The sequence below is a fragment of the Thamnophis sirtalis genome, unplaced genomic scaffold (genome assembly GCF_051295495.1).
Source record: "Thamnophis sirtalis isolate CommonGarterSnake01/CBP01778 unplaced genomic scaffold, rThaSir2_p1.2 scaffold_1, whole genome shotgun sequence".
Taxonomy (NCBI): domain Eukaryota; kingdom Metazoa; phylum Chordata; class Lepidosauria; order Squamata; family Natricidae; genus Thamnophis; species Thamnophis sirtalis.
The window spans coordinates 936,326-949,107 of NW_028261381.1; the positions used below are offsets into that span (position 1 = coordinate 936,326).

General features: G+C 39.5%; 1 protein-coding gene across 6 annotated transcripts in view; it reads left to right on the forward strand.

The window, feature by feature from the left end:
• The window catches only part of IKZF2 (IKAROS family zinc finger 2), a 101,175-nt gene that overhangs the window by 59,305 nt on the left and 29,088 nt on the right, over window positions 1–12,782 (forward strand). For all 6 annotated transcript variants that reach the window (XM_014067817.2, XM_014067970.2, XM_014067894.2 and 3 more), the window contains one exon: window positions 3,409–3,576. In XM_014067817.2, the coding sequence (XP_013923292.1) occupies window positions 3,409–3,576 (168 nt within the window). The remainder of the gene's footprint in view (window positions 1–3,408; window positions 3,577–12,782) is intronic.

The window sequence follows — 12,782 nt, forward strand, 5'->3', positions numbered from 1 at the left end:
AAAAAAGATTATATAAGCAGTATTTTTCTCAGAGCCATTACATTTCCTCCACTGAGGAAGACTTCTTTGTCCTTTTTCAGAATAATGCAGTCGTGCATTGACTATTCAGATGTTCTCAACCGTACGGAATTTATTTCTGTTTTGATGTAATTTTGTTCTCTGTTTTTCCTGACCTCAGGCATTGCTCAGACGTTTTATCAAATGAAACGTTCCTGTTGTGGAAAAGTAGTTTACATGTTTAAGCCTTTTAGTTTAATTTCAAAAAGGGAAAGGGTAGGTAAAAGGTAGAACTTTATTGATAGTATGGTAATGCCAAGCAGACTGATGGGCTGACAGGGTTGTTGGAGACAATGATCTAAACACGATGCAGCCAAATGAAATATCCGAGTTCTGAAATGGTGGAATGAATTGGATCGCTGTCATCTACAAAGAAGATACCGCATTATTTAGATTTTAGATTTTTTTTAAAATCTCACTTTTATTAATTTTTATCAATAACTCAATGTGGTGACCATACCCAATTCTCCTAACTCCTCCTGTGTTCTATACCAGTGTTTCTCAACTTTAGCAACTTGAAGATGTCTGGACTTCAACTCCCAGAATTCCCCAGCCAGCGAATGCTGGCTGGGGAATTCTGGGAGTTGAAGTCCGGACATCTTCAAGTTGCCAAGGTTGAGAAACACTGTTCTATACAATTGCAATTCTATGAAATGGGTTGGGCTGGGAGAGAGAGTGATTGGCCCAAAGTTACCCAGATGGCTTTCATGCCTAAGGTAGGACTAGAACTCACAGTCTCCCATTTTCTAGCCTGGTGCGGTAACCACTACATCATATTATTTTTTTTCTATGGAACCTTCTTCCTCACTCATTCCGTAGCTAAGATTCTGTCTAACCTGCCATCTTGGTTACTTTTGCCAAAGTTTATCTTCTGGCTGCGGACTAGCAGAGTCTATTCTGTTACCTTGGAACTCTTATCACCCTGTCGAGCTGCAAGTGTAAATTACTGTTGAAATAACACATGGGAACTGTTTTGAAATATGATTTCAGAACTGACATTACACACACACACACACACACACACACACACACACACACACACACAGACAGAGACAGAGACAGGGAGGGAGGGAGAGACAGAGAGATAGAGAGAGAGAGAGAGACAGAGAGACAGATAGACAGATAGACAGATAGACAGATAGACAGATAGACAGATAGACAGATAGACAGATAGACAGATAGACAGATAGACAGATAGATAGATAGATAGATAGATAGATAGATAGATAGATAGATAGATAGAGAGATCTATACACACGTACATATACAAATGCCCGTACATGCTAAATGAAAATACCTTGTAACTATATGGAGGCAAATATATTAATTACCTTTCATGCCTTCATGTATCTAGTTTTCTTTTTAGTCACTAGCTGCTTGCACGTGAATCAACCTGGAAGAAATAAAATAAGTTTATTACGCATCCCTTGCCTTGTCTTCTGGAAGTTTTTCTTTTTACACTTGTGCTGATGTAACATTCCCAGTGTAAACAGAAGTCGGCAGTAATTGTGGTTATGAAATATAATTAGCTGCTGAGCTGCTGTTCTCTGGGCATGATATTAATAAGCATCGTGAATTATTTCTTAGTCTTTTGTGAAACTGTTATACAAAATTCTACAACTAAGTTTTGATATATAGGTATTGATTGGGGCATAGCCAGGGGTATTGTGTCAATTACTTAAAACTGTCCTCAGTAACAGAATAGCCAAACTGTAATTTTGAGTCATCTTCCAGAAACATTCAATGCTCTGAAGAGTGAAGTTCTTCCTAAGTTAGGGATATTAAACGATTGTACCTTGAAAATCTGAAATAAACTCTAGTTTGTGGGGTGGGACTGCAGCAAATAATTAATCAGCTCAGGAGTGTGGGGGGGGGGGAAGGCCATGTTCTTTCCGTGGCACGACAAAACCGCGCTCGTCAAAATCTGAATTGGACATGGAAGGTGCCCCATCCCAAAACGGGGATTCAATTATCCTTGTAGTCGCTGAGGTGTAGCTCTTGGTGCTTTAGCTTGTGTTTCCTGATGCTGGGGATGGCCTTTTTCAATGTGGCCCAGGAGAGAATGGTCAGAGATGACCCAGTGTCTATCTCCATTCTGAACGGCAACCCTTCAAGGAGGATGGTGACTCACAGCTTCTTATTCTTTGGAGTGCTGGCTTGCTCAATTTTGGTTTAGAATGCATCGTTGGAATCTGCCCTATCTTGTGTCTGTTGGGGCTTCCATGCCTCTTGCCTGGTTGTGCCGCCTGGGTGGCAGAGGGTTTCTGCTGTATTGTGACTGGGAACTCGCTTCTCCAGACTCAGGTGAGGTGCCCCCTGTGGTCACAGCATTGAGAGATTGCGTCTCGGAAACGGCAAGCAGATCTCTGGTGGTTTCCCCCGCAGCTGGCGCAAGGTGGGAAACCACTTTTGAAATCTCTTGCCAATTTTCTTTTCTCTATGCACATGCGGTTGACTTCATTTTCACTGTCAGATAGCTGTCATTCGATAGTGTCGCGATGGACTTCTGTGGTTCTGCGTGCGCTATTAGGGCCGATGTGCTTTTGCAACATTTCTGTCGACTTAGTTGAGGACTCTATGGCCCTGGCTGCATCTAGCGCAATTTCCAAAGTGAGGTTTGTTTTAGCCAACAATCTCCTTTGCAGGTTTATGTCTCAAACCCCACTAATGATTCTGTCCACCAGTAGTTCATCTAAATCACAAAACTCACAATATGCTGCGGCTTTTCGAAGCGTGGCAACATATTAATTTATGCTCTCCCCTTCTTTCCGGTTTCGGAGGTTAAATTTATACCACCGTGTGAATTTAGATGGTTTGGGATCTTTACCTGCAGGTAGAGAAATGTATTTGGCCATGCTAATGTCTGCTTGAAATATGAAAGAGAACTTATCATTGGTGAAGCTTAAAATGTTTATATACAATTCTTATATTTGCAGTTTTAATTTTGTGGAGATAATATAACGCTTCATTGAAAGATGATTTGTATCCTTTTCTTGCATTCTGCAGGGTTATATGAACATAACATACTTAATTTGATCCACCTAGCTTTTCTACAGCTGACAACTGATCTTTCCTTAGCCTAGCCCTTGTCTGCTTGAAGTGTCCCGTTTAATGCTAGATGCCTCCAATAGCTGAATGATGAAGTCATGGGGTTTGATTATCAGATAATGTGGCTTGCAAACAAAAGAAGGAAAGAGCCTCTAAGGCCCATCTAGCTGCTATAAATTGGTTCTTTATTTTTCAGATGGTTGTAACATATGTTGAGAAAGAAGATTTTCAGCCAGTCTAGATGTTAATGGCCCATCAATCCTTGTTTCTTAGGTGTTGTTTCTTTCCTTTCTTCTGCTGTAGGTGAGCGTCCCTTTCACTGTAATCAGTGTGGAGCTTCCTTCACCCAAAAGGGGAACCTACTGAGGCACATCAAATTACACTCCGGGGAAAAACCATTCAAATGTCCCTTTTGTAGCTATGCCTGCCGAAGAAGGGATGCTCTCACAGGACACCTCAGGACACATTCTGGTGAGTTTCTTGCCTTTTTGCTTTTAACACTAATGGCAGACCGAGGCGAACTCTGTACAACAGTGTTCTTCCAAACAGTCAGTCCATGTGTCCGTCCATCTGGATCTATAAAGTCTCTGTGGATTGAATGTATGGAGTCTGGGGCTGTGTGACTCGTAGCTCGGTGCTCTGAACTTGTTTCTAGACACAGATGTCAGAGACTGATTCTTGTCAACTCATGTGCTCCAACATTGAGCTTGGTGTCTCTCAGAGCTCCAGTAAAGCTGACTACTACCTGAAAAGAAAGGCTTAGCTCTAATTTTCTAATTATAATTACAGGTCTGCAAAAAATAAATAAATCGAGAGCTATTTTGGTTATTCCATGTAATCTTTATGTTTTTTGGTGCGCTGAATCCAAAAATGACCTCCATTTTGGATGTTTGGATGTTTATTATACTTGTATGTCGCCCTATTCCTGAGGGACTCAGGGCGGCTAACAAACAAGTGGGGAAGGGGGAGATACAAAAAACGAACAAGACAAAAACAAGATGCACAAAACAGAATAAAAACAACACAACAGTCACAGCAATTCAAGTGGGGCTGGGAACTCATCAGCCCCAGGCCTGCCGGAATAGCCAGGTCTTGATGGCTTTGCGGAAAGCCAGAAGGGTGGTGATGTTGTCATACGACATCACGTTTCCTGACGATTTAGGTAACTATGTTAAATAAGGCAATACCTCAAAATAAATGGAAATAGACTTATAAAATTTATTACAATATTTTCAAGAAAATCCTTTTTTGAATTGAAATGAGCTCACCTACACACACTAAACTCGATTCTTCTTCCTTGTGAGGCTCTTCTTGGTGCATTTACGCTTGTGAGTAGCATCTGGAATGTCTCTCGGAAGCATCCAACAGTAGTCTGCCATCATTGTAATGCTCCATTTTCCCTGGTATCTTCTTTCCGTCTCTTTAATGTCTTGGTGGAATCGTTCACTTTGTTCCTCACTCACAGCTCTCAAATTTTCAGGAAAGTAGTCAAGTTGGGACTGGAGGAAATGCACTTTCAAACTCATCAGGCAACCTAAAGCTTGAAATGCTTTCAGCATTCTTCCAACCATCTTTTTGTATGAGGATCTTTGTTGTTGCCTAAAAATTTCTGTACGACTTCTTTAAATGCAATCCACCCTTCTTTTTGAGGATCCCTCATGGTATTGATAAACTCTTGATCAACTATAAACCTTCTAATGTCTGGTCCAACGGACACACCTTCCTTCAATTTTGCCTCCGATTGGCATGGAAACTTGGTGACCAAGTATTTGAAGCATTCTCCATCTCTTGGAAGTGATTTTACGAATTGCTTCATCAATCCCAATTTTATGTGGAGAGCTGGCAGAAGAACTTTATGGGAAGGTACCAAAGTTTCTCGGAGGACATTTTTTTCACCAACTGTTAGCACCCTCGGCTGCCAACTCTTCTTGGTCCAGTGATTTTGTCGGTCTCGACTGTCCCATAGACACAGAAAACAAGGGTATTTGGTGTACCCAGATTGTTGCCCAAGCAGCATGCACAAGACCTTTGAGTCCCCACACACTTGCCAACCATGGTCTTCATATTTAAGTTTACGAAGAACCGATTCCAAGTTCTCATAGGTTTCCTTCAAGTGTACAGAATGACCTACAGGTATGGAAGCTTAAAAAACCGTTATGGAGTAAAACTGCTTTGAGACTTCTTTTTGAAGAATCTATAAAAAGACGCCATTGCTCTGAATCATACTAGATTTTAAATTGACCCATCAGACCTTCAACATCGATGCAATAAACCAACTTGTCTTCCTGGGCGAAGTAAGGAACAAACTCCTTTTCATGATGTCTTAACCATGAAGATGACACTCCTGGCAACAATAAATTCCTGCTTTTCAGCCTTGATCCGAGTAACTCAGCAGCATCTTTGGGAAGATTCAAGTCTCTTACCAAATCATTCATCTCCTCCTGAGAAAACAATTTTGGTCTTATATCATCTTCAAAGTCAGAACTTGATTCGTCATCTGGTTCAGGTATGACTTCACCTTCATCAGAGCTAGGTATCTCTTCCAAGGTAGCAGGGGGCTTGGGTACTGGTATATCTGTGCCATGGGGGATGGGACGAATTGCTGAGTGAAGATTGGGGTATGAAATGGAATGCTTCCATTTGGAATTAAACCATTTCACATTGCATGAACAAAAGTAACAGTCAGCACTATGGTTCTTTTGTTCTTGCCATACCATAGGAATCCCATAACGGAAATATTTTTTCTTACGCTTGAACCAGTTTCAGAGGTCCTCAACACACCATTTGCACATTTTATGAAGCACTCAAACTTTATCTTGATCTCCAATTTTTAGTCCAAAGTATGCAAAGTATACTTTTTTCACAAAGTCTGTAATATTCTGCTGTTGCTTCAACAGTGTATATTCACCACAGATGAAACAGAAACTGTCTGGTGAATTAATACACTTTTGTGGAGCCATAACATAACAGTTGAAGAATGACAAGCTAACATGAATTGCGATGCAAAAGTGTGAACAGCCTAGAACCAATAACCTGATGATGATTCGTGCACAAGTGTGGCATGCAGGAGAGAGCAGCTCTGTTTCTGTACACGAGATGTCACAGTGCTGGCCACGCCCCCTGCACTGACCAGAGATGCTACTATCTGCCCTGTGTTTCCCTCCCACTGGATTCTTCAGGAAATATTAACCCCTTCTACCATTAGAAGCACAGGCTTAAAACTTGCTTAGCTTATGTATATATTGCTGACCATCAGATTTACAGTGCTATGTTTTTTTTACAATACCCGGACAAACCCTTTAAGGGTTTTTTGGCATTTTATATCTTAAATGCACTTATGTGAATTAATTAATAGTAATTTGGACTTTAAATTTGGTTAAAAACCCATAATATAAAAAATACCAAAAATTAAAAAAATGATAAATTTGAAGAAAATTTTGCATGTTGTGGTAAATCATGAGGTCTAGGAGTTTTTTCAATATTTTATTTGTTTTCAGCACACCAAAATACATGGAAATTAGATGAAAATAATCAAACAGCTTTTTAGTCGCAGACCTGTGTTACAATACCCTAGTGCTATAAATGAAATTGAATCAAAACAATTGGGAATTAAATATTGTTCAAAATTCAGAATATTTTCTGGAAAACCATGTTAGATTTCTCTAAATTCTCAGAACTATGAATGAGTCCCCTGTCAATGGGGACATATCTTTGTTTTAGCCTTTTTACATTTGCACTTTCATAATTGAATTAGATTTTAATTGTAAGAAATAAATCAGTATGACAATAACTTTTTCAGGCCAAGATAATATAAAAGATCACAAAAGATTAAAAAAAAATTAATTTTAATTCTCTCAAAACTCTGTATAGTGTAACTTTGTAAGCTGTGATTACTACCTGCCAATTTTTGAAAAAAGCATTTGAGATGGAAATTGATCCATAATTCTGCTTTTGGTTTTTTGCAAAATGTTCCATGCTAATATATGAAACAAAAATGTTGGACAATTATCAATCTATCAGTGTTAAAAGTTTTTTTTCCTTTAAAGGAAAAAAAAAGGTATGGGTCTGAAAGAGATGGAAGAGTTACAAATTGATGATATTATTATCTGGAGCATTTGTAAAATTCAGTGAATGAATTAAGGTGGTTGTGTGATAATTGCCCCTCTGAAAGTACTTCCAATACTTTGCAAAGGAATTGGAATAAATTTTGCTTTTTCTGTCTGAGGAAAATACTATCCTCTTCTGATGAGACTCTGCCTTTTTAATTTACCCTTTTTTCCACTTCAAGATACTCTCAATTAATTTTATTCCAACTGAACAGAATTCTGTAAATCCAGGGAGCTGCTTTTGTGCTATTAAGCTAAAGTTCAGTTAACAATATTGAAATCAGCTCACTTTAGTAGCTTAGTGAGTTGATTCATACTATTACTCATACTATCGCCTTAGTTGTTTAAACATACAAAAGTGCTTATATCAACAGACCTATATTAAGTTAATATTTGGTATGTCATTAGCTTCCAAGCTAGCACACTTCAAGTAAAGTTGGGAAGTTCTAAGAGAGTTCTGATTTATGTTAATTTCAACAAGTAAAAGGGAACTAGGGCAACAGGTATGAAATTTGCATATTGAAGTTATCAAAATGAAGTAAATCATTCTTGGTTGTTTAGAACAAAACAAATGGATCCAGAATAACTTAAAATGCAAAACAGTTAAGGGAAATAGAGACAAAATAAAAAGCAAAACATAACCTCTCAAACTTTTCACAATCCATAAGTTTCTGCTTCTTTCTGTTATAAGCATATATCTCAGTTTCACCAATTTGGACCATGTGATGGACTTGTGGGTGTGGGGGCAAGATCATGAACTCTCAACTGGGTGGGGAAAACCAGGAAGCTTTCAGATTCGGGTTTTCCCAGATGTGCCAACATGACACTCTTAATAAATTGGAACTTTGAACAATACTTTGCCTTGGACTCTGATTTAATTTTGGATGTTATTTGGAACCCTGACATTAACCCAAATATCCCTTAAAATATTTCACCAGTTACCCCTGCACGGGGTGCTGGGAGGGGTGCTGACTCCCATCACTGACCCTACCTGGCCACAGAGTGTCAGCGTATATATGGGACATCTATAGAAAGTATTCTTTTAACTGACTTTTAAAATCTTCTATTAAAGGGTTCAAGGACCTCTCATACAAATTTTGTTTGCATTCTGTTTTATAATCTTGATGACCATGTCACCCATACTTCTGTATGCACACATAACTCTTACATATTCCCTACTTTAAGACCTAATAAATTCTAGTATTAGGAGTTCCATTTGCTATAGTTAAGACTATCATATGTATTTTGTTTACACAGAGTAAACAAGTTGTAATAGTATCAAGCCCATTCTTAAATTGCTGTTAATTTTCCTTTAGCTGAGTTCCACATTCTTTCCCTCAGTCTGGAATGGGGGAAGTGGCTAGAGAGGATTTTGATGTTGTTATATTGGGAAGAGAGTCTCCTTTTCACTGTCCCAACCCTGCTGTGCTTCAGTGTGAGCTGAACAAGTGTGAGCTCTTCCTGTCATGCTGGTGGTCAAGAGATCTGCATTTATTTCCTTGCATTTGTTTCTTTTTTTCTGTGGCTTTGGCCGTCCTGTTTTGACTTTTCGGCAGAATAACCTGCAAACTGATGGACAGCAACAGACTTCTAGGGATATGTCCAAGAATCATTTCCAGGAGTGAAGAAGAGATTCAAATTCCAGTTATGTGACAATACACTGCTGCTGGCCACAGATTTCCCTAGAAGAATGTGATCCATATTGAAGATAGACTGCAGTTGGCCCAGGATGCCCTATTACTTGAATATGGTTCAACTGCCAAAATCCCAAGCATAAAGTGTTCCAGCAACATTAAACCTGCTGGTTTAGGGATTTGGTTATCCACTTACAACTATATATCTCAACTTTGATCAGGGCCATCTCACCATTTCTGGCTAAGATAGCAAAAACTCTGGAGGGCCTCCTGAACACAATAGAGGACTTCAGAGTACCAAAAATCTGTTAGTTTCCTTTCAAGAGCCTCACTGTCACTAAGTCTTCCCACCACAATCTCCAAACTTGCATCAAACTATTCTGTAAGACTCAGAATAACCCTGCTTCCCAGGGGATTGTCACTCACTCCATGAGAAATACAACCATCTTGGCCATTCTCAAGACTAATGCCATCCTGAGGGACAACAGTTGCCATGTATCTTTCCTATTTTCTTTCATAAAGCACTGTCAAATTAACTTGAATGCCTCATCTGAAGCATCTTTCAGCATGAAGATGCTACAGAACATAGTTCATAGAAAGGGATAGAGATAAAATTTTATTCCCAGGAATATAATATCTCCCAGTTGGCATCTTGATTCTGCTGTAGAAAAAGAATATATAGGACTTATTATGAAGATTATTTTTCTACCATAGATTCAGGTCATCCACCCATCAAAGGATAGTCAAGAAAAAAATCTGAGAATATTCTCTGGGAGTCTTTTAGTATTGCCGTCTTGTATGTAGTTTTATGTATCTCATCTTCTTTCTCAAGTTCTAGTTCCCTGAGCAATCTTTCTGATTTAGCCTTCCAAGACAAAATAAGGAGCTATCTACTCCTATAGATATCAGAATGTCACAACCTCCCCCCCCCCTCTTTTTTTTGCTGTGCTTCTGAAGCAAGTGGGAGGAAGGTGATTTCTACCTCAGATTCAGAGTTGGGTTGCCAATTTTTTTACTCCCAGTTCGGGCGCACTCCCCTGCATGCTCCTGCACATGCGCAGAAGCATCTGGGTGGATGGGCGGAGCCTCCCACCACTTCTACTACCGATTCAGCTGAGCCGGGCCAAACCGGCAGCAACCCACCTCTGCTTAGAATGTACTCTCTCTACTGTAGGAAATGAGTCCTTGTGGTAAGTCCAGTGTAACATTGTGCAACAGTTTCCAGAGCTACTGTTACAGACAGCTTCATTTTTAATTTTCACTTCTGCAAAACAAATTCAGAGACCTCCAAGTGATTTCTCTAAACCATTCCTACTTTCCCCTATTGTGGATCAGAACTGAAGAATTTTCTCACCGGAAAGCTGCTTCGGTATCCATTTAAACACTGGGGATAACTACATTTAGAATGTCTGTAGCTGCCACCAACTTTTAGATAGACATATTATTCTTTAGTACTGTAATGCTACCATTATAGGCACTGCGTTGTTATTAAAGTTATAATATTGTGGAAATAGTTCCCTAATAAAGGCAGGAAGGCAACCATATTCTGTATTTTAAGGAGCTATGGGTGCTTGTTGAAGTGTGTTGTGCAATTTTCTGGTAGGATTAAAGGTTAAAGGTATATCTATATTGTTCTCCGTGAACTTTCTTATACTTCCTGGTATATCAGACAAAGGCTATTTCTATATTAATTATTTAATACCAGTTGAGTGAGTCATGCTTTGGTGGAGAGAACTGGTTTATAAAGTTGTCATTAAATAAATAATAACTAATTTTGGAAGAGATTATTATCTGATTCCTAATACAATCTTCTGCCTGCATGTATGAGTGTATTTCTGGTTTCCCTTTCAGGGGATTATTGCTTGATATGATGAGAGGGATCAGTAGCTTAGCTGAAAATAAGATAGGGCTTTGCAAGTATGAAGTCAAACCTCCTGAGAGGAGAAACTCTACAATCAAAACTAGAAGAAGACAATGCAATATGTGTGTATCTATATTGTTTCCACAAAAAATGTGACTTTGGACAGATTTGGGTGGCATGTGATGAGGCATCCAGGTTGGAAGACCCTTATCCAGTTACTGAAGAACAACACCAACACTTGACAGATGGAACCGGACACACCCAGACCGAAACCACAAGGAAGCCAATATTGAAAGAGGAGTTTCCCCTTTTACCAGTCTGCATAAAACTGGAACATGGAATGGGAGAATCATGAACCAAGGCAAACTTGAAATTATCAGTTGAAAAAAAAAGAAAAGAAGAGAAAGCAAAAGAATTGCCTGCCAGATTGATTTGGCCCTGTGGGGGGTAGAGTCCCTCTGCCAAGCAGCGGTTTCACTTTTAGGCTAACTGAAAAAGGTCTTGAATCCCAAATAGATACGTAAGCTTAGATTTTGGGGCTAGTCCCCAAGAACAAGCCAGGCTGGTTTGCAACTTTCTTCCTGACTTCCCTGTTGACTTTCTGGGGAAGCCAGCAGTGAGATTAAAAATGGCAATTACATAATCATGAATTGCAGAGCACTTAGCAAACCAATGTCAATTTTTGCCATTTGCCATTCTGTCTTAAACCCAATACTGTCCAATATCTTCATAAATAATCTAGATGAGTAGATATAACTCATCAAAACTCATTAAAATTTGTAGATGACCTCAAGCTGGCGGGGGGGAGGGGGGTTGCCACCACTTTGGAAGATAGACTCAAGATCCAAAAGTATCTTGACAGACTTGAAAACTGTGCCCTATCTAGCCAGATTCAGTTCAGTGGTGAGAAATATAAGGCCTGGCACTTGGGCAGGAAAAAATCAAATGCATTGGCACAGAGTACCTGCTCAGTAATTGTGGGAGAAAGATAGGAGTCCTAGTGAACCACCAATTATGCGTGAGTCAGCATTGTGCTGCAGATGCCAAAAAAGCCAACGCTCTGCCACATCAGTTCACAAGAAGCGATAGTACCTCTCTATGCTGTTCTAGTGAGACCACACTTGGGATACTTTATCCAGTCCTGGTCACCACGATAGAAACAAAATGCTGAAACAGAATAAAGAGTACGGAGAAGAAGAAGCCGCCCGGAGTCCTCGGGGATTGGGCGGCCTATAAATCGATTTAATAAATAATAAATAAAGAAATAAAGAACAAAGATGGTGAGGAGTGTGGAAGCTAAACTGTAAGATGAAGTGTTAAGGGTTTGTCTGGCCTCACGGAGACAAGCATTAGAGGTGACGTGATAGCTAGTACTTAAAGGGCTTTCACAGAGAAGAGGGGACTGGCTTATTCTCCCCAAAACCCCCGAGGACGTGACAAGAAGCCATGGGTAGAAGTGTGTGAAAGAGAGATCTAACCTGGAACTAAGGAAAAATTCCCTGACCACAATGAAAAAGAATCGCCTTGTGCCAAGATGGGCGCCAAACAACTTTAATAAATAAGTAAAACAATAATAATCATTGGAGCAGTTTGCCTCCCAGAGTTGTGGGTACTCCGTCGTTGGAGGTTTTCAAGAAAAAATTGGGCATTCATTTGTCTGGGATTATATAAAGTCTCCTGCCTTGGGCATGGGGTTGGACTAGAAGATTTGCAGCATCCTTTCCAGCCCTGTGATTCATGTGTCTAGATGAAAGCAATTAACTTTTTGCCAACATCTTCAAGTGTATGAATGAAGGTTTACACCTAGATATTTCTAGCTGAATTGGTGTCAAATATATAGGTTGAAGATAGAAATTTGAAAGGTGTAATTGTAAAGCAAGTTTTGACCTGTAGGATATACAGACAGGACATAGCATCCATGAAAGGAATAGGTTTATTACACTTAATTTGAAAGTGATTGTGAGGAGCAATGGAAAAAAGGCAAGAAACTTTCTAATAACTGAAGGGGGATTGTTTTGTTTTTTTAAAAAATAAGATCCAGGTAGTATTCTGAATAAGCTACCGTAATAGCCAAGA